We start from the raw sequence: 21,495 nt of genomic DNA on the forward strand, positions 1-21,495 counted from the left end.
GGACGGACAGACGGACAGGGCTATATCGACTCAGCTCATCGTGCTGATCAAGAATATATATACTTTGTGGGGTCTGCGATGATTCCTTCTGCCTGTTACATACTTTTACACAAAAACATTATACCCTGATTTCCCATTTTCAATGGGTTCAGGGTATAAAAATTATTAATATTGTTGTTGCACTTAAAAAATTAAAATTTGAGGAGAAAAAATATACAAATATTATTAGCATTAAAAATTGTTTAAAATTATATTTATAATATTTTCAAAATATTTAAAATGGCTGGAAAAAAATTTCTACATGTCTATAATTTTTTTTTTTTTTTAACTTTTTAAAACATTTTTTTAGTAATTAATTAAACACTTTTTATTTCCTTTTTTGTGATTGACGTAAGCAAAAAAAGGATTTTTGAAAAAAATCATGGACAAATAAAACTATTTTTAGTTAGCTCTATAGAAAGAATTGAGAGAAAACGAAGTAAGCTCGAAGTAAATTTCACCTTTAGCCAAAACAGTGGATTTGCCAAAAAAAAGAGGGAAATTTGCATTTAGATAATCAAAAGTCAGACAATTAAAAAAGATTTATAGATAATAAAGATATGAACATTATACTCGAGCAATTCATTAAGACAGATCGTCAGCCCATTTCCACTTGTCAAAGGAAATGAATATGAAATGAGAAATGCAGCGAGTCGATTAGCAGCAATAGATACATGTATATATGCCGTAATACATACATATGTACATATACACATATGTACATTGATATAGTTCTAGTTAGCTCAACAATGAAATGCAATCAGTGCCTATTCATGAGAGCTAATTCGAGCTAATTCTTAATGAAATTCCACGAATGCAATTCACAGCAGCGGCGCACTTTGATGGCATCAGGCCAAGCACAAATTGAATGACAGACTGTAATAATGCCATAATGTAAGGGTATATTAAGTACAATGTAGCTGGAGTAACAAATAAATCCAACTTAACTTGGCTAGAAGGAATAGAGCCAGGATTGAAGTGGCCGATGCTGTGCTGCTGGTTGGGGGAAACAAATGTGGCCAGCCTTAATTGCCATGTTGCGGCAACATGTTGCCGATCAATAAAAGCAGCAGCAGCAGCAGCAGCAGCAGCAACAATCGAAGCAGCAACATCAAAGCCATGGCCAATGATAATGACAATGCAGTTGCGATTGCGATTCAGTTCACCATCCATGATTAATGACAATAAATTTGATAGAGAGGCAGAGACAGAGATAGAGACAGAGAGAGAGAGAGAGAGGTGGAGGGAGTAGAGCACTGCAGTAGCTGCAGCTATATACGAATAGTCGTAAATTTGAAAAATATTGCGCGGCAACTGTCATAAAAATGCAATGCGCCCAATGCAATTTGTTGTTGCTTTTTCGTTGTACGCTCAGTAACAGATTAACATAGCACAAAGAGCGTGAGCGAAAGAGAGAGAGAGGGAGAGATCACAGAATGGGATTATGCAGTAGGGTAACCCTTGCTTTAAGCAGCGACTGCAACTGCAACTGCAGCGGCGACTGAGACTGCGCTGCGACTGCGCATTGTCTGACTGACGGTCATCATTCAAAACGTCGCACGCTAATTGGACAGTGAAATTGTAGACGACGAGCGGCAGAGCAGCGGCAGCGCGGCATAGTAGGGGGAGCGGCGAACTGCACGAGTGTGTGTGCACTGAGAGAAAAGAAGGTAGCCATTGGAGAAATTTTCATTAGTAAAGCTTTAAATGGAAGAGATTGTTCTTATCTAAGCAATATTTTTTACGTTCTCGGGTATGAAAACATATGATGTCTTAAATATTCATTATAATTTAAGTATTTTCTACAAATTTAATGCCTTAGAAATTTTTTGGAAATATTTTAAATATAACTTGCAGAATTGTCAAAGCAAAAGTGAATCAAAATTTAAAATATTATATTAAAAAGTCGAGTCTAAGCATATTTACCTAGGACTTTCTGTTATACATTTAAATCAAACATCACTCTGTCAACAATTCAGCAATATGTATATACACATATGTATATATTCATATATATACCTCATGGAACTTACATCTTCTTTTCTCCCAGTGCACATTAGCTTGCGGGCCTACATCCAATGATTTAGTGCACAATGCATTAGCCTTTTATTTATTTTACGCGCGGTTTCAGTTTCATTTAGTCGCTACAGCTACTAAGATCCCCTCTCCCATTCCCTTCTGCCCTCTCCCACCCAGCGCCCTCTCGCTCGCACGCTCATTAAATCCAAAGAAATATGCAGCCAGCGAGGCAGAGCAACTACTGCAATGGAATTTGTTTTCGACTTCATTAAAGTTGATTTAAATATGTTCTGCTTTTTTATACATTTTTTTTATTCCTATTCCCCCTCACCGCCCTCTCTATCTTTCTATCACTCCGCTCGCCACTTCTCTATCGTCTGGTTGCCCACTTTTTACAGTTTTAGTTTAATTGTGCTTTGGTTTTTTTTATAGTTTTATTGCGCTTCTATTTCACCGTGCTCCCTAATTAAATCCACCATTAATGCAGATATATGCTATATATGTATATGCATTTATGTTTGTATATGTCATTATGATCTTTGGAATAGTTAGACATTCGAGACATGAGCCGCCGAGACATCAGGAACTGAATCTCAAAGCACCGCCAGGTGCTATAATGCCTGCTCTAATGAATTGGGTAACAAAAATAAATGAGAAATATGAGGAAAAGATGTGCAAGATATAGATAAGAACTGAGAACTCATCAAAATATTCAGTACAAAGCTGAGAAAATCAGCTGCTGATTAGGTTATTTCACTAGATAGATGTTTCATTAGATCTAGCTTCGCCAGAAGGGTACAAGAAATACCATAAACAATAATACATATTAATACTATAATAAATTTAAAAATGATTTCTTCAAAAATTACTTACAATAATTTCAAGGGTATTAGAATAGTCATGCCTCGCGATTGTTTTGCATGCGCAGCTTATTGTAGTTGCGCCTTCTTCTTCGGCGCTTGCTTTGCTCTTAGTTGAGCTTCCTCTCTCTCTTCGCTCCCTCGCTCTCGTTTACACACGCTGACTGCACTGACAAGATCAACAACAACAACAACAGCAACGAAACCAACAAAAACACGAATTAAAATTGTAAATGTCGCGACTTTGGGGGATGGCAATGTCGACTCTCGACTCGCGACTCTCGGACGTCGATTCGATTCGATCCGATTCGATGCGAATCGCGCTTGGCAAACAAGTTTAAAGCCCGCGCCAGACGCAGACACCGACAGCAGCTGAGGCAGTGAGGGAGGAAAGGAGCTGGCGTAACGGACGCCAAGAAATGCAGATGTGGCTGACAGCGCAGTCGCGACGCCAACTTTGACGCAAACTTTGAACTGTACATTATGAACAAATTTAATTTTGAATTGATATTCTTTTGAGTATTCCAAATTGGTGATTTGATTCCAATAGAATCATATTTCGGAGAATATTCACTTAAGTGAATTATTAATATAACAAACAGTTGCGTGAGTTTTATTTTTCCATTGTTATTCGCAGCCTCGTCCACAGCCAAGCAAAAACTAGCAAAGCTCGCTCTGCATAATTGTCAAACTAAATCAATGACTTACATATGCACACACACATGCACACAATCTTCCTCTCTCTCACACGCACACACACAGACACATGCGAACGTGTGCTCGCCTCTATGCTCTCTTCATCATGATCTTATCGTCAAGCAAAGTCATGTCGCCTGCCAAAGCTCTGCTTGTCGTGTCGTTTCCTCTCTCCACTGCTCATCTCTGCTTCTGCTTCTTCATCTTCATCTTCGTGTTCTTCTTTTTTGGTGACTCTTCGACTGCCGCCACTTGGGCGCAATTATTTTATTTTACACTTGCAATTGGGGACAACATAACTTTGCTCATAAACTTCGCTAAGGTGTGTCGCTTGTACTCTGTACAAAGAGGAGCGCCATAGAGTAGCTTAGCACGTCTCTCTAGTTAGTCAAAGCTAGCAGAGTGAGTTTAGATGGATGTATAAGTGAATAATACATTAAAATGATCTGAATATTTTGCATATTATTTTACTTATGTACATATATAGGAGAGCTATTTTTAACACAAATAAATATTTATGTATATATTTGAATAAATAAATATATGTATATATGTATATATTTATTATACCTCAAAATACTCACAATTTGCTAAAAACTTTACCAGAGTGCCTAAAAAAAAGAAAATAAATAAATTAAAATTTAGAAAGAAAAAAAACATTGGAAAGTGTAACAAAATGTTAAAGTTATAGAATGAAAGTTATTTTTAGGATTTTTTTTTTTAAATTAATAAAGAACTAAAAAAAATATATCTCTGCTTAATTTTCATATTTTAATATTTTATTTTGGCTAATATAGTTTTTTGTTGTGTAGTGTATTTAAAGTCTCGCTTTGCTTTGCTTTTTCAATTCTTTTTGCCGAGTGTTGAGTTATTGCAAAAGACCTTGGACTTAAGCAGCAGCGCAGCAGCTGCAGCAGCTGCCGCATTGCACTGACTGTACCGATCGGCACCCGCACCCAGTTCTGCACGCCAGCTTCGGCTACCTAACATACTTCGGCTGCTCCTTTTGCTGCCTCTTTTTCTCTTCGGTTCACTTTGACTGTCTCTTGGTGCAATTTGTCATTGCGACGTCAGCGAGACGACGAGAAGCGTGCGCCAAAAGCTAACTGCGGCTAGCTAACCAACCAGTAGCACCCGCTACAATTCCCACTCTCTGCTCTCTTCACTCTGCTTCTAGCTCTGCTGCTGCTGCTGCTGCTGCTGCTGCTGCTGCTGCTGTCCTCCTCATCTATCGCTGACTGCCATCTGCGTACAGTTAAAAAAAGAGCTTTGGTTCTCCCGCTCGCACTCCCACTCTGGTTGTGATTCAGCTGTGAGTGGCCATCGTATGTGCATCCATGCGTGTGTGTGTGTGTGAGGGAACTGCTGTTTGGCTGTACTCGGTTTGTTGCTGGCGCTCCTTCGACGACTTCTTTATGGCTCTTGATTTTTATGATTTTGCTGTTTAATGGTTCATTTGTGTCTTGCAGCGCCCCTCTCTCTCTCTCTTCCTACCGCTCCCCCGCTCTATCACTCTCCTTTTTTTGTGTTCTGGCTTTCAGTTTGCTTATCGCTGCTTCTATATCTTTAGTTTTTGCCTTCTTCCTACCCCAGCCTCACTCGCCCCCTTGTTTACATGGCTTGGTCTTCGCTTGCCTTCTGCTCTTTTCGCTCTCCATCTCTTTCTCGCCTGTTGTTTGTATTTGGCTTCCCGTTTGCTTATCGCCGCTTCTATATCTTCAACCTCTCCCTCCTTGCTTGCCAACTCTCTCTAACTTCCTCTCTGTGCTGCCTTGGCTCCTGGCTTAATCTCTGTTTAACATTTTTGTGCAGAACGCAGTCGCCGTCGCGTCGCCACTTTTTGGCCAACTTGTGTTTAGCCATCGTTTTGGCCAAGTTACGGCTGCAGCGCTTCAGTTAACTGCGTTGTTTGTTTGCTTGTTGTTTGCATAGTTAGTGAGGGGTTTGCACTCTTCTCTACCTCTATTACAGTCTTCCTCCTGCCACGCCCCTTCTTCTGCTCCTCTTGCTCGCATTTTTGTTGTCATTGCAGTTCGGCAATTTATGTTGCATACTTTGTAGACATGCGATTTGTTTGCATGATCTTAGCTTAATGGAGATCAATTAAGTGAAAATATATGTCAACCATAACTAGATCTTAATTGGGGACTAGGGGATATACTATTTACATAGCTGAGATATGAATTTGAATCGTTAATTCAAACCAGTTTTGTCTATAATTATAATAGATCTTGGTCTGCTTCGTAGTTGTCATAGTGTATTTTATATGATATTCGATTTAAAATAAATCGATTAATTGATTATCGATTTGGTTAATAAAAGGTATGACACACATTGAGTTTTCTAGATCTGCTGTTACTTTGATATTTGTATATCGATCGCATTTATCGATTGTTTATATGAATATAGTAATCAACTTGATTTATATGACAATCGATGTAAATTAATCGATCATTTTGCACATATGAACTTATTTCAGATCAGGTTATTATAATCATATATAAATACTTCATTGCTAGCTGACGATTTTAGTTTAATAATCGATAATTTGTATCGTATATTTATATAAAGTGCTACCAACCATTTATCGATCTTGGGTATCAATGAAACCAAAGCAAATAAAGCTATTCAAATTGACTTTCAACATTAACCTATCGATGCGAAATTACACAATGAATGGACAATTATCGAAGCCAAATCTTCAGCAATCGTCTCGACAGCTTTAGGCACTTGAATGCCAATTTTCAAGCCTATCGTTCATGGTCAGATCGATTAGCTGCATTGATGCTGGCATTTGCACAGCTATCGAATGGTTTTAATCGTAATCTTAATCGTTTTCACGTTTTGGCACTGTCAATAGCTCTGCTAATGACTCCACGACTAATGACAGCTCATCATTATTGGCTAAGCCAGCGATTAGTTGGCTTGTAAACTTCTAATGGCCAAGTGCTTGGTTGGCCAACTGCCGAATGGCCAACATCTTGGCCATTTGCTCAACTGCCGCAGTGACACCTCTGGCAAAAGCCGCCGAAGTCGAAGTCGAAGAAGAAGACTTTGTGCAACGAGCAACTGACAACTGGCAACTGGCGCCGCCTCCATTCAAAATCACTTTATGGCTGAGTCGACGGGGCCATAATTGGCCGCGGTGCCAATCATTTTAACAGCTAGGCAAACACGCGAACCCAAAGCAAATCGAAAGATAGAAGAGCCCAGAACCCGAATCGAGAACCAGTCAACCATCCACCTAGCCAGCCAACCGGCCATGTCTGCGGGAATGTCGCTGAATGATAATGCAAAATATGCCAGTCAAAGAAGCCAAACAGCTCCTTTTGACACATCTACACTGAGCGAAAAGCGGGGCAGAGCGAGTCGTTGGTGTAGAAATGTCTAAGAAATTCGCTGATACTTGTTAGACGGAGGGACATATTGAACGCAAGGACAGATGGGTAGACTGTAGAAAGAATGGAAGCATTGAGGGGCGATGGAACAGACGGACTGAAAGAGGAACGGAGGCCCTGACTGAAAGACAAACGCAAAGTTAGAGGAACAGATCAATTGAAGGGGAAGGGGAGGAAGTATAGATGGACAGATAAAAAAGGCAGATAAACTGAAAGACGGACGGAAAGATAGATGGATATATGAACATTCATTATCACATCTGAGAATTTCTCGATAGACTCATGTCATATTTCCTTTTTCCTGGTAGATGCAGGCATGCAAATTCTATAATCCCGAATTTTGACATTTTCTATATGGGTTAAGGTAGGAAAATGGCAAAAATTAATATTATTATATTATTCTACGATTGTTAGACTTAGGATCCAGTCGATTAGAAATCTGATATCTCAACAAACAAGTTGATGAAGTAAGAAAAGAAGAAGAAATAGATGAAGCCTCCTGCTACAGGATTTCGTCTCGCAAGAGGATTTCATCAAACAACAGAGAAGAAGAAATAATTGGAAAATATTAAAAAATCTTACTCAAAGTAGATTTGGAAGCGCTGAAGGAAGCTATACCTTAGTTGAAAATACAGAGAATGCCCACAACATTGCAAACTCTTTCCCAATTTTGTGCAGTGTACTTTGTTTAGGCATTCGCTTTGGCTGGCCGGCTCAATGACAATTGGCGCCATAGCCGCGGGGCGTTTAGCAGTTGGGGCTGTTCGAAGATCGTCGCGCGCGCTGGGATCCACTAGCTGCTGGCGGTGATCCTGTCTGGGCCAGTTGTTTGTTTATAATTAGCCGCGTCGAAAACGATGCTGGCGACGGCGCGCTGGCAATTCAAATTAATGGCCAACGGCTACTGGTTTCGCCAGCATCTATTTTTATGGCCGATCAATTTTCTAATAACAGTCAGCTAACTCACTCACTCACTCACCCTCTCTCTCTGTCTCTTTTGCTGCAGGTGGAAATGCTGATGGAGGACCCGCTGCTGTTGCCGATGGGTTTGGTGGCGCCAGCGCCGCCGCCGCCACTGCCGCCATCGCAGCCGGCGGGAGCGCATCAAACGCTGCCCGCCAGCCTGAAGCATCATCCGCACACCCTGCCGCACCATGGAGCGCGCGTCGAGCTGTTGGACATTCCGAGCAAGAAGCTAAAGGCAGCCGCCTTGGATAACTACTATCCGCTGGACCTACAGCACTACCAGATGATGTATGCCCATTGCATGCAGCACAGGGAGCGGGAGCGGGAACGGGAGCGTGAGAGGGATCGTGAGAGGGAGCGCGAGCGGGAGCGAGTCGTCTCACAGCATACGCTCTCGAGCAGCGCCTTCCAGCCGTGGCACGCCGTAAAGCCCACGGCCAGCGCCTACCTGCAGGCGTACACCGCCCTCTCCTCGCTGCCGTATGCCTGCCAGGAGCCGCCGGAGCTGCAGAATCCGGAGCGTGTGGTGAGGAGCACAGATCGCGAGCGCTTCGAGCGCACCTATCAGCCCAACGTGGCGCTCGCTCCGCGCAAGAGCATCCTGAGCAAGGAGCGCGAGCGCCAGCGCGAGCTGGAGCAACGCGAACTGCAGCTGCACATCAAGCAGGAGCGGGCAGCAACGCCGCCGGCCGGCATCAGCGAGCGTGAGCCGCCCAACGGTAGCCAGAGCAGCCACAGCAATCACAGCAACAGCAGCAGCAACAGCAACCACAGCAACCACAGCAACAGCAGCAACAGCAGCTCGCCCATGCCGAAGGCGGCGCCTGTTGTTGTCGCCCGTCAGGTGCCGGCCGAGGAGTTCTCGGCGGGCAGCAATGAGATTACCTCCTCCACATCGCCGGTGCCGGCCGTGGCGGCAGCAGCGCCAGCAGTTGCTGCCAACCAAGCGGCAGCAGCAGCAGCAACAGTTGCCGTCGCTGCAACGCCGCTGAGCAACCACATCATAGCCACCGTCAATCAGCATGCCAAGCTGTTGCCCAGCAGCAGCAATCACAATGAACCGAGTCGCATTAGGATCAACAAGAATCTAATGAGCCAACCGCCGCCAACAGCCGCAGCAGCAGCAGCAGCAGCAGCAGCACCAGCAACTACAATTGTGGCAGCACCTGCTGCGGCGGCGGTGGCAGGAGCAACTGTTGCTGCTGTGCAACCCATCTACTACAAGGCTGGCTACTCGCCCACGCAGTCTTCCAGCGCATGCCTCAATCTCAGCACGCACTCCTCCAATGTGGTTAGCTCGCCCCATGCCAAGCAGCAGCAACAGCAACAGCTGCAGCTGCAACAGCAGCAACAACAACAGCAGCAGAAGCAGCAGCAGCAGCAACAGTTGCCGGTGAATGGCAAATCACATTTGGGCAGCGAGTTTGAGCTGTCAACGGATACGGATGATGACAGCCTCCATGGTGAGCCGGACAGCAGCGCGATGCACTTGCCGCCGTGGGAGCTGGCGGTGGATGCGTTGCGGGACACCAGGTCGAAGGATCGGGAGCGTGTGCTGCATCTGTTGCAGCGACTGTTGCACGAGAATCAAAAGTATCGCGAGTCGAATGTGCAGCTGAGCGAGCTGCTGCACAAGCGGGAGGAGGAGATTGGAGAGCTGCGGGAGCAGCTGCAGCGTTGTCGCCGCCAATTGGAGACGATGGACAAGCTGCGTGTGGTGCCATTGAAGCAGCAGCAAACGTTGCTCGAGGAGGAGGAGGAGGAGGACGACGACGAGGAGATGGAGGAGCTGGACGATGAGGAGGAGGAGCAGGAGCTGCTGTTGGGCGCCAATGAAGCCGATAGCAATGAGACGCTCAATCAGGATCAGGCCAACAACAACAACAACAAAGTAATTAGCTCGCTCAACTGTTGCGCAACGGTTGCGCAGCAAAAGCAGACGCAGCAAGCCGAGGAGGAAGAGGCGCCAGCCGGCAAGCGTCTCAAGCTGCAGACGAATGGACATGCCCAGAGTCCAAGTGCGAGTCGCAGCAGTGGGGAGGAGGACGAGGAGGAGGAGGAGGATGAGGAGCTGGAGGAGCATGAGCACAAAATGGCGCTGGCTGAGCGCACGGCGCAGGCACCGCACAGCAGCGCCCTGGCTGCGCCGCCCACAGCGACCACGCCTCAATCGCCCGATTCGGCTGCAACGGCTGGCCAGCTGTTCGATGGCAGCAACAGCAGCGTAGAGACGGCCATGAAGAAGGCGCAGATATGCAGCGAGGAGGAGGAGGAGGAGGACGACGACGAAGACCAGCAGCAGCAGCAGCAGCAGCAGGAGGCAGAGCAGTTGACGCGAACAGAACAGCGACAGCAGCAGAAGCAGTCCGAGGATTCGGATGATGATGAGATGCCGTTGCAGCAGCGCCAGCAGCAGCAGCAACTGCAAACACAACAACTGCAGCAGCAACAGCAGCGACGTCAGCGTCGCGAAGCCGCTGCGCTGCCAGCGGCAGCAGAGGCGACGCCAGCGCCAGCAGCGCGACCTATTTTAATGGCCACCAAAGCGAGCAAAAAGCAAACGCCGCCAATTACAACAACAACAACAACAACGAACTGCGAATTACAAATCAAAAAGGAAATTGTCTAAGCCGCACAACCTCAGCCCCGCGCCCCCCCTTCAAAGCCCTGCCCGCCAGCTGCAAACGCATTGCAATTAACACTTAGAACTTAGCTCATATAGTCGTCTCTTTCACACACACACACACACTAGGCATAGTTTAAGAGTTTACAGAAAGCAAATGAAAACAGAAACAGATAAGAAAACAGAATTATGCTCAACGCTGCTTAACGCACAGACAAAATTGCTAAAAAAAAAAAAGAACAAAAACAAAAGCGAAAACGAAAACGAAAACTCAACGTTTTTCAACACTTTCTCTAAAACCATTTTTTATTTGTAGCTTGTTTTGATCTCACGTATAACACAACAAATTTGTTAGGCTTCCAAAAACAAAAGAAAACGCTCGCTGTTCTTTATGAAAAACAAATTCATAAAATAAAATAAAATAAAACAAAAAATTTAAATTTAACTATTAACAACTATTTCTATAATTTCTTTACAAAAATTTCTTCAACTCTGCTGCAGAAATTATGAACATTGAAACCAAAGCTTTAAATGAATAATAAATTTAATAAAATAAAAAACAAAAATGGAAAGGAGAGAAACAAATAAAAACAAATAATTAATTTATGCGTGTGTGTTTCTAATTATAAATTTTTATTTTTAAAATTAGTTTTTAACAACTTTGAAGACATTACACAAATTGAAGATGAATAAAAAAGATAAACTCAAAGCGAGGCTTGCAAATTATTTTTTTTTAGCAAATTGTTCAACACTGGATATCTTTTTTAACACTAACTACAGGCATCCACAATAAAAAATACCCTCTACTCTTTATTAAATTTTTGTATTAAGCTTTTTATTTTTTATTTTAGTTTAATTGAATTAATTAATTTTAAGTTACAAATTATAGAACGCATAAGAGTCAACGTAAGAGAGCGTTGCGAGAGCGAGACAAAAAATACACACAAAATGAACCCACCACAGAATATAAATAAACAAATATTAAATATTTAAAATACAAAATAGAAAACAAATTAAAAAATGTTTAAAAAAAAAAAACAGAAAAACAAATCGCTTAATCAATCTTAACGGAACGTTACGTTATGTAGCGTTACGTAAACAAAATGTATTGAAGTGTAACGTTTTGCAATGCAACATAGCATTACAAAATACAATAACGTAACTTAACGTTACGTTAACGTAACGTAATATTACGCGATGCAATGTAAGGTTATGTTGAGTGCAATGCGACGTATCGATATGCAATGACAATTATTATAACATTACGTAGTGCTAGTGCTAATGTTACGTAAAGCAGCGTTACGTAACGATATGCAATTTGACGTAAACTACATAACTACATGCAATGTAATGGAATATAACGTCATTAATGCACTGTAACGTCACATAACGTAACGTACTAGGTTAAGATAAATGAATTGCTAAACCAATCTTAACGTAACGTAATATTTAACATATTTTACTGAACAAGTTTGCGCGATTAGTTACATATATATATGTATATTTATATATATATATACAATTATATATTATATATATATAACTTACATACACACACACATTTATATATGTATATATACATATATATGAACATAAATATTTATTATACAAATTTAAATTAATTGTAAACCTTTTCTGTTTCACTTTGTAAGCAGCGCTTTGTAGGCATTTAGTTAATTAGTTTATAAATCAAATATAAATAAAAAATTAAATAATTAAAACAGAAAAAAAAAACAACAAAAATAGTTCTTAAGCAATTTCTATTGTGAATGGCAAATACTCGTAATTGTTATTGTAAATATCATTTCTAACGATAGATATCGCTATCTGATGATCTATCGGTATGTGACAGACCATTTCTTTATTTCGTTGCCAACACTGTTTGGAGAAAGAGAAGAAGACGCAGTTGATACAAAAAGAAGAAGACGAAAAACGTAGCCAAGCCAAGAGCCAAGATTTCAAAAATCTATAAACTTTTGTTAAACATATATATACATATATATATATATGACTATATATATGCATATATATATCTTAAATTTTAATTACGCCCATGTGTTTTGTACTTTCTAAAAGAACACTGACAAAAAAGCGCCCTGAGTTTGTGTTTTTAAGTGAATTTCGAAAAACAAATAAAAACTTTAAACCAAAATTTCTAAAATTGTGTAAAATTGTAAATTTAATATACGAAAAAAAAAGGAAAAATTAAAAAAATTAAAATTAATATTAAAATTAAAATTTAAATATATATAAACATACATTTAAAGTTTAATAACTTAAACAAAATAAAGAACAATTGTTATGCAAATTTAAAAGTTATTTAAATTGTACGCAAAAAAATAAAGAAACGAAAAAAAAAAGAATTACAAATTGCTATGCAAAAGTAAATAAAAACAACAAAAAACAAAAAATCCATTTATTGTACATTCATTATTTTTTATTTTTCATTTAGAAAAGAAAGAAGAACAAGGAAAGCGCGAACAAACAAAAAACTTCCCACAGAACCAGCAATAAAATTTACACAGGTCAACATAAATTTGAGGAAAATTATTGAACAAATATTGGATGGAAATAGTGAAATTATAATTGGCTTTTTTCACCTCTGACCTGAGTTTTTTTCGGTTTCCGTGTAGATCAATTGCGATTAGTTTGGTAAAAAAAAACTTTTCCCAACAACCCAAGTTCAATTTCGCTCATCAAATTATGTTAGCCTGTGTAAACAAATAATAGAAATTCAAATAAAATTCAAGCAAAAAATAATGGTTAATCAAAAACGGTTTTCAGCAGATTTTTTACATATAAAAGGCCAAATTTTACAAATTACGAATTAACCAAATTCTAAAAAAAAAATTATGATAAAAAAAAACTTTTTTGTATTTTTTTATTTTGCTAATAATCCAAAGAAGTCTTTTTTTTTATAAAAATAACAAAACTTAAAAAAAATTAAAACCCACAAAAGCAAAAAGAAAACTTAAAAAACAATCATTTTTATTAAAACAAACAAATTTTTACAGTAGAAATAAAAACAGCTGCTTAAAAATATTGATTACAAATATTTATGAAAGAAAAAGCAACATGAGCAACAGTTAAAGGCATTAGTTATAAACAAATACGCAAAAAAAAAAAACATACAAAATCCGCGTCTTGTCAATATATACATATAAACATTATTATTATTATTAATATAATTTATTGAAATATTTATTGTGACATTCAGAATGCAAATAAAATGTACAAATTGTGGAGCAAAACAAAACAAAACAAAAATGCAGCCACAACGTAATTAAAAAATAAAAAATAATTAAAAAAAAAAATAAATAAATAAACAAAGTAAAAGTTTAATCAAATTAAACAGTTAAAGGACAACAAGAAACAGCAACAACAAAATTTGACTTCAACGTTTCATATTTAAGTAGTGCAGCAACAAATAAAATAAAAACCAATAAAAAATTATATAAGATACAAAAAAAAACATTAAACATTTATTACATATGTAAAGTCAAGGCAAAATACAAAACACAAAAAAAAAACAAATGGTAAATATTATGCATAAATAAATATTTGAAAAACATAAAAAATTGAAAGTTTTTATTTTCTATTTCGATTTGTTGCGTGAATTCAGACGGCTATTTTCAAATCTTTTATATTTTAATGTAGCATACTCTTAGGCTGCACACATTATTTTAGCATGAACACAAACCTACAAGACTAATTACTTGGCTACTCGCCGCCAGATGGCGACTATATAAGACAATTTATAGGCTCCCGTACTGGCAAGTGTGTGCACAAACCTCAGCACACTTTCTTAATACCCGGGAATTTTTCAAAGCTTACATATAAAATACATAGATGACGCTCCTGGAATTGCCTTTTTAAAAACGGCGCGACTACCGTATGTTGCATATATAAATTTTCAATTTCGATTTAAACAATTTAAATGGTTTAAGTGTTGTACATGGAATATACAACACTTTTCAATTTTTAATATTCATATTTTTATATATAAGAAAGCAGTCTAGCTATATCAACAGTTTATCAATAACGAAATTTCAATTAGGATTCACTTACCTGTTGCACCGACTATAAACTTCTTCCCTATGCCTTTCTCCCGCTCTCTTAGAATGACTTAAGAGAAAACAAGCAGAACAACGCTCCAGAATCCGCTAAGAAGAAGAGGGCCAAGGGCCCAACTTAACGGTGTGCCGTGATCGGAGCGTCTCGGCCAGCCTCTTCTTCAGTCTGAACGAGCTAACGAAACGAAACGCGGCGCGTGCGCATGAATGAAAATTTATTGTCAGCTGCAAACAAGTGAAAATAATTTGAATTAAATAACAGTAAATTAGCTAGAAATGCTGCGAAATATAAATTAAAGCTTTTCAATCAAGTAAAAGTCAGTAGAAAAACAATTTAAAGTACCGTCTAATTGTTTTTCTCAACTCAATTTTAGTTCGTGGCGTGGGATATTTTACTTTGTTTTTTGTTGTTTCGTTTTGCCTTTAAGCATTTTCAGGCGAAACCGGTTTCGCTCTCTTCTGAGCGCAGGCGCGTAGGTAAAGCGGAACGTGGAAGTGAAAACATAAACAAAACAGAGCAAAATATTTGCACAGCAAAAACAATAACAATAACCCAAAAACAGTAATCCAATTGAAGCCGAGAGGAGACACATTGTAAGAGATGAGCGCACGTTCGCCACACAACGATCCAGCATTGGCTGGACTGCCACAGTTAATTGAGGACTTGCAGCGCCTGAGCGAGGATCAGGACAGCGCGGATGTGGTCTTCATTTGTGGCCGAGATGATGAGAAGATTTACGCACACAGAAGCATCCTCATGGCACGGTTCGTAAATTGCAGCATGAAATTGGAGATAGCACGTGACAAAAATAACATGTGTGGGGCAAAAATATTTTTAATACTGAAAATTATCAATATAGTGAATATTTTGTTTCATATCTTCGTCTTATTGAAAATTTTTAAATGGTGTATACATCCATTCTTAAGTTATTCTCATTATCAAAGCACGTCACGCGCTCATCTCTAATGTCTAGATTGTCAGACCAATTGGTCTGATTGTCCTTTTATGGTGAATGCTCCACTACGTGTTGGCATTTTGTGGCCACCGCACGTGCCACTCATTGTAGTGATTAAATAATTAACAGTTTATGTTTTCATACTAGCTGCAAGAGCTTTAAAACAGCAAAGCGTGGCGAGGTCTGTCGCATTCCCATACCAGGGTGCACAGTTTCGCCCGCTGCACCGGGCACTGGGACGCCGACTGCAATACGTTTGCCGCATATTAATGCCGAATTGTTCCGACAGTTCATATTGTATGTTTATACTGCAAAGGTAGGCTAGATGCATAATGCACCTGTTAATAGCAGGCTTACCTTAGTTTTTTATTTCTTATAGCTAATGCTGCAGGATTATCGTGTCTTTGAAATGTTAACACTGGCCCAGGATATGGGCGTATTTGAATTGCGTGCTGCTTGCGAGGATCACGTTATTTCTACACTGTCTGTAGATAATGCGTGCACTTTTTTAACTGCCGTTATGGATATTCACGAGAAAGCAGGTGCGTCACTCTTATAATTCACATTTATAATTTTGCTTTACCGCGCTTATTCGATAAGAAAAAAACATTTCTGTCACTCAGCTGCGCACGTTTCGATTAAAACAGCTGTTGCATGATTTTGGTCGTAAAACTATCGCTGCTAAGCTACCAAAAATACCAAAAAGTTGAATATCGCAAGTTGGTGATACCGATATCGCATAGCACGTTTTATTTACCCATAAAAATACAAAACATGTATGAAACATTTTGTTTTTTTGTTTTTATTGTTTATACAACGAGTAGAACTAAGTAGAACTAACTATTAACAACGAATAGCGCCCCAAGTGCAGTCGTACGCCACATCAGCAGCGTCTCTAGCTCACATATTTGATTGCTCACGTTGTAACCTTTTGCCATAGGTCCGAGAAATTAGATTCCATGAGTCCATGAAGCGGTCCATGCACAAGGATACGCATTTCTAGCAAATAAATATTGTTTAATAATAACAATAATGAAGTTACAATATTGCAGTATTGGGTCATCTGCTCACCTGCTCCGATGCATCGAGCGAGGTTCCAGGCTTGTTAACACACTTCTTAAAGCATTTTGTGGTCATCTGTGTGAGCAACTCCTGTGCATTGGCAACGGCAATTTGTTGCTTCACCTGGTCCATAAGTTCGCCTTTATCAACGGTAGTGTGAGCCATGTTTATGTTTATTTTTTGGCAAAAACTCAAAACTTCTCCAACTGACACCTTCTGACGCAACCGGTCTGTAATCAACTATCGATATACTCGGCTACTATGTTATCGTGTTTTCCAGTTACTAAGGTTGTATTGTCGATAGTATCGCTTCAGCGAAAAGACGCCGGCAACAAAAGCAGGGTAGAAAAATAGCAAACGTTTCTGCGAAAATTTTGTAAAAACGAAAGCCAATTTGAATAACAAATCACCAAAATGTCCTTCAAAGGCAATCCCAAGGTTCAAAAGGTGATGGTACAACCCATCAACCTGATCTTTCGTTACCTGCAAAGCCGTTCGCGCGTCCAAGTATGGCTATACGAGAACATTTCGCTGCGTATCGAGGGCCACATCGTGGGCTTCGACGAGTACATGAATCTGGTACTGGACGATGCCGAGGAAGTTTATGTTAAAACGCGCCAACGCAAAAATCTTGGACGCATCATGCTCAAGGGGGACAATATAACGCTTATACAGAATGTTAGCCCATCCAAGGATTAAGCTAAAATTCTTAAACTAATTTCTCTGAAGAAGATTAAGATTAAGTGAATTAACTGTAAATGGAAAAGTTAACCAATAATAAAATAAACGAAACTTTATATGAAACTGGCGACTTTTGAATGGGAAACCAGGTGAATTGGATTTTAAATAAGCGCAAATGATAATTGTCTTTATTTTCATTTTCAGGTGCCAAATGCGCGGCTTCGTTTATGGAACGCTGCATCATTTACATAGGAGAGAATGCCAGCGAATGTGTTAAAACTAATTCCTTTCTCACTCTCACTAAGGAGGCCCTTATCAAAATCATATCATCCGACTATGTAGGTGCTTCAAGTGATCAGCTTTTACATAGTGTATAAACTGTTTGTTCCTTCCAGTTCTGCTTGGAGGAGGCGGAAGTATGGAGATGTGTTTTAGCCTGGGCCAAGTATCAGGCGGGCGTCACCCAGCCCACAGCACATTGGACCGAAGAGGAGCGCGCTCGAGTGTGCCAGCATTTAAGTGGCGTCATGGGGCATGTGCGTCTGCTGCTCATCGACAGTCAGGTGTTTGCCGAAGAAGTTGAGCCCACTGGTGCGGTGCCCATGCAGCTATCACTGGAGCGCTATCGCTATGCTGCCCTACATCCCAATATGCACTGCATCGACAATGATAAGCGCTTGCAGCCACGACTTGCCGTAAATATGTTTCCCGGTTCCCAAATCTTGCGCAACGATAAGCTCGCACTGCAGGCCGTGCTCAATGGCTGGTTTGGTGTGCCCAAACAAACTTGGCGCTTGGTGTTTCGCGCCTCCACACATGGCTTCAGCTCCAGCTCGTTTCATCGCTATTGCGATGGCGTTGCGAACTGCATGGTGATTGGCCTTGGCGCACATGGTGAGATTAGTGGTGGCTATACGGACGTTGCCTGGGCTAAGACAAGCCGCAAGGGTGGCTACATCCATTCAGAGCGCGCTTTTCTGTTTATGCTCAATCCGCCAAATGGTGAGCAGCCGGTCAAACTTGATATTGTCAAGAAACCATATGCCATCTGTTATCATCCAGAGTAAGTGTCATACAGTAGATCAAGATATTCATTTAATCTCTTTAATAATCCACGCAGTTGCGGTCCCACATTTGGCGCTGGTGCCGATCTACTCATATCGAGCAACTGCAATGTGAACACCGATTCTTACTCCAATCTGCCGCACTCCTACGATGGACCCAGCGCCGCCCATGTGACACTTTTTGGCGACTACAACTTCACGATCAGCGATTATGAGGTGTACACGCTGGCCTCCACCCACGGCCACAATCAGAGTCACAGTCAGAGCCAGAGCCAAAGCCCAAGCTTGGCGAGCAATGGCCAAGCGCCGGGTGTGCCCAGCAAAGCGAAATATGATCGCTACTAAGTTAAGCAATTAGACACAAGACATATTTTGTAGCTGCCCAGCGAGCAGCACTCGCAGTTGGCAATAAAGATTCTGATACAGTGTTCGTAATCCCATTCAGCGTCTCGGATGTTTATGACAAGGCAGCAGCAAAAAGCTAGCCACAAATGGTATGATAATTAATGATTGGAAAATTTTTGACGGACTTCTGGGTTGTCAAGTACCAAAATAATGAACTTGTTTCCAGGTGTAAAGCTGAGCAGGCGAGGGTAGTTGAAGAAGTTTTTAGATGAACTTGTATTTTGAAGAAATCTGTATATAACTTACATATATACATATATTGAGCTTTAGGTGGATCCTAGGAGAGCAGTAAACGGAGTTTTCGAAAGGGTTTATAAGTTTATTAACTATCGTAAGGCTATCATATGCCTGTATCTTTATAAATGTAGGGACTTTCTAAGAGAGTTGTTCTGTTCTTGTAGTATTGTTATTTCTGACTATTGATCTTCCACTAGGGCATGACTGGGTAGCTAAGTCTTTTTTATAGTGAGTTCTATAAGTTTTTAGGAATGCTTCAAATATTACATCAGTGCTGACATATATGTATTTCACTATCTAAATTTGTAGTACACAATCTCTATAAGTCTGTAAGAATATTGGAGCAAGCGGAGCTTTAGAATTTTATGCAAACTTCATTAAACTTGGGTGAAAATCTATGAACACAAACAATGCATATTTCCTATCTGCCAACTGAGGAAAGAAAACCTTGACTCGAGGCCTTGTCGAAGCTTGTATTGGAATTCACTTAGAATTACATTTAGGACAGCAGCTGTTGACATTCAATCTCCGACATCGAATCAAACAAATTGCCCTGGAGTGTTCGTGCCCCCTGCGCCCTTTCAATTTCTAGTTGTTCCTCTAGCTCAGCTCGTAAGCAGCTGCAAATAACTCAAGTTGATATACCTATATACATATGTATACATAGCGACAACAATGTGGTGTGTGCACTTGAACCCGGTGTTTGGGGTCCACACCTAGCCGCACAATAAACCATATCAGAGCGCAGACAATTGACAAAGGAAAACGAATGCGTAAAAGATAAATTTCAATTCAGTTTAGCTGGAATAATAAGTCACTTATAATGGCAAATGTTTGAGTTATAGTTCAATCTATAGAGTCCGGACTCTGGACTGCCAGCAAGTAAACAACAACCAGCCACGCCTCCTTCGGCCCGCGCGCCCCCTTCGGCCGCACTCCCCTCGGCGAGGTGTGCACATGGCGCTGAAGTTGATCTCAACTGGTTTTCAACTACTTTTCAAAATGCTTCTGATAAATTGGTCCACGCTTTAAATTGGTTCTAATTAAAGCGATTTTTTCTATTTTTCAATTCTTTTTATTTTTTATTTTTTTTCATTCTTTCAGTTTTATGCTGATCGAATCGATCAACGATCTAAGAGCATTGGCGAGCTGTACCCCGCCTCAGGCCTCAGCCCTCCCGCCTCACGTGCCCCACGGCAATCGTCTCAAATATTTTGGTGTCATTCGTCTCGCAGCTCGGGAATTGGTATTAGGAATTGAAATCGAAATTGAAATTGAAATTCGAACAACAAACACTTGATGTTTGGCGTTTTATATGTTTTATTGTGACTGCACAAAAGATTGGCAGTTAAAATTTGTTAAGGCCAAAGCTCGAGAGCCCATTTCGATAAGGCAGCTCTATAAACAGATATACACATATATATGTATGTATATATATATATATATATATATATTAATGATTTTGTATGATCTTATATTGTATTTTATATTGACTTTTGACAGTTTCCTTTTGGCAGAATGTCATTTATAGATCTTTTCGCTTGATTGTCGAGTGGATTAGATAAGTTCAGACAATTACCAAGAAGTGTTGCCTCACATCTACACATAGAAATCTATAAAAAAAAAAAAGGGAAAGGCAAGACACATTAAACTGGCGCTAGCTTTTGTCACTCATTGTTGTTGCTGGGGTAAACTATGCGCGGATACTCATAGGAAACTAGTTCTAGCTTTTGACTCTATGCAAACAATTGCCAATGCATACGTATGTGGGCACATGTGTGTACATAGAGAGCATTATCTCTATGCATTGCCACTCGATTTGTAGGGCTGGCAAAATGCTGAACATCTTGATTCAAATCGAGCAACAATGCTGAAACTGAATTGAATTGAAAAGCAAAAAGGCTGCACATTCTCTATTATCTTACTTGAGAATAATATCTTAGGCAGTTGCTTGAACTTCGAAATTGTACGCAAGGTGATTCTAGAATAATTCTAGCTTATGATCTTAAGCGAGGCTTAATTGAAGAGAAAAATGGGCGCAAAGTTTAGGCCTAGTCAAGGAACCACAGTAGAAATATACAAATAATTCTAAAGTTTATAGTTCAGTAGATCACGAAATCATATTTGCCGATAGACTATAGTAATCCTATACATATCTAATATAAAGTGTTAAGCTAAGGCTAAAAATCTTATGGGACCATAAAAACCATTTTTCAATTAGCAAGACCTTACAGAAAATTTCAGCTATAAACTATCCCTTTGAACTAAATAGCAACCATATCAAGCCTAACTAGGGTTAACTAAGGGTTTAGGTTTAAGGTGAGAGAAATACAAATTTAAAGATACTCTGAGACAATATTGCTAAAATATTGTTGGAGCTACATATAATAATTATTATGAGTCAAGAAAGTGAAGC

General features: G+C 40.0%; 4 protein-coding genes and 1 long non-coding RNA gene across 5 annotated transcripts in view; 3 read left to right on the forward strand and 2 right to left on the reverse strand.

Moving 5' to 3' along the window:
• LOC149091609 (uncharacterized) overlaps positions 1-3,964 on the reverse strand; it is a 77,605-nt gene extending 73,641 nt beyond the window's left edge. Inside the window, exon 1 of the long non-coding RNA XR_016196422.1 lies at positions 2,932-3,964. This is a non-coding gene — a long non-coding RNA (uncharacterized LOC149091609). The remainder of the gene's footprint in view (positions 1-2,931) is intronic.
• Positions 1-12,891, forward strand: part of Snoo (Sno oncogene) — a 121,710-nt gene extending 108,819 nt beyond the window's left edge. The window contains exon 2 of the mRNA XM_089257562.1: positions 8,019-12,891. Coding sequence (XP_089113688.1) covers positions 8,019-10,607 — 2,589 coding nt within the window. The 3' untranslated portion in view covers positions 10,608-12,891. The remainder of the gene's footprint in view (positions 1-8,018) is intronic.
• A 1,924-nt stretch (positions 12,892-14,815) lies between these two features.
• LOC115563880 (BTB/POZ domain-containing protein 9) lies at positions 14,816-18,864 on the forward strand. Its single transcript, XM_030387542.2, has 6 exons — positions 14,816-15,439; positions 15,778-15,946; positions 16,010-16,172; positions 17,578-17,711; positions 17,769-18,436; positions 18,494-18,864. Exons 1-6 carry the CDS (start codon positions 15,276-15,278, stop codon positions 18,780-18,782), a joined length of 1,587 nt encoding a protein of 528 aa, XP_030243402.1. The 5' UTR covers positions 14,816-15,275; the 3' UTR covers positions 18,783-18,864.
• Positions 16,464-16,940, reverse strand: LOC115563882 (mitochondrial import inner membrane translocase subunit Tim13). Its single transcript, XM_030387544.2, has 2 exons — positions 16,702-16,940; positions 16,464-16,629 (listed from the first exon to the last, which is right to left on the reverse strand). Exons 1-2 carry the CDS (start codon positions 16,855-16,857, stop codon positions 16,531-16,533), a joined length of 255 nt encoding a protein of 84 aa, XP_030243404.1. The 5' UTR covers positions 16,858-16,940; the 3' UTR covers positions 16,464-16,530.
• Positions 16,988-17,496, forward strand: SmE (Small ribonucleoprotein particle protein SmE). Its single transcript, XM_030387543.2, has one exon. It carries the CDS (start codon positions 17,107-17,109, stop codon positions 17,389-17,391), a length of 285 nt encoding a protein of 94 aa, XP_030243403.1. The 5' UTR covers positions 16,988-17,106; the 3' UTR covers positions 17,392-17,496.
• Positions 18,865-21,495: the final 2,631 nt, after the last annotated feature.

This window comes from Drosophila navojoa, chromosome 3, assembly GCF_054131105.1.
Source record: "Drosophila navojoa isolate 15081-1374.11 chromosome 3, UAZ_NAV_1.0, whole genome shotgun sequence".
Lineage (NCBI taxonomy): Eukaryota > Metazoa > Arthropoda > Insecta > Diptera > Drosophilidae > Drosophila > Drosophila navojoa.

Bases quoted from the DNA above. Each gene is read 5' to 3' on its own strand.
- LOC115563880 (XM_030387542.2), top strand. From the start codon at position 15,276: ATGAGCGCACGTTCGCCACACAACGATCCAGCATTGGCTGGACTGCCA. The intron at 15,947-16,009 runs GTAGGCTAGATG...TATTTCTTATAG, and splicing joins TGTATGTTTATACTGCAAAG to CTAATGCTGCAGGATTATCG. The intron at 16,173-17,577 runs GTGCGTCACTCT...TTTCATTTTCAG, and splicing joins GGATATTCACGAGAAAGCAG to GTGCCAAATGCGCGGCTTCG.
- SmE (XM_030387543.2), top strand. From the start codon at position 17,107: ATGTCCTTCAAAGGCAATCCCAAGGTTCAAAAGGTGATGGTACAACCC.
- LOC115563882 (XM_030387544.2), bottom strand. From the start codon at position 16,857: ATGGCTCACACTACCGTTGATAAAGGCGAACTTATGGACCAGGTGAAG. The intron at 16,630-16,701 runs GTGAGCAGATGA...TTTATTTGCTAG, and splicing joins CGCTCGATGCATCGGAGCAG to AAATGCGTATCCTTGTGCAT.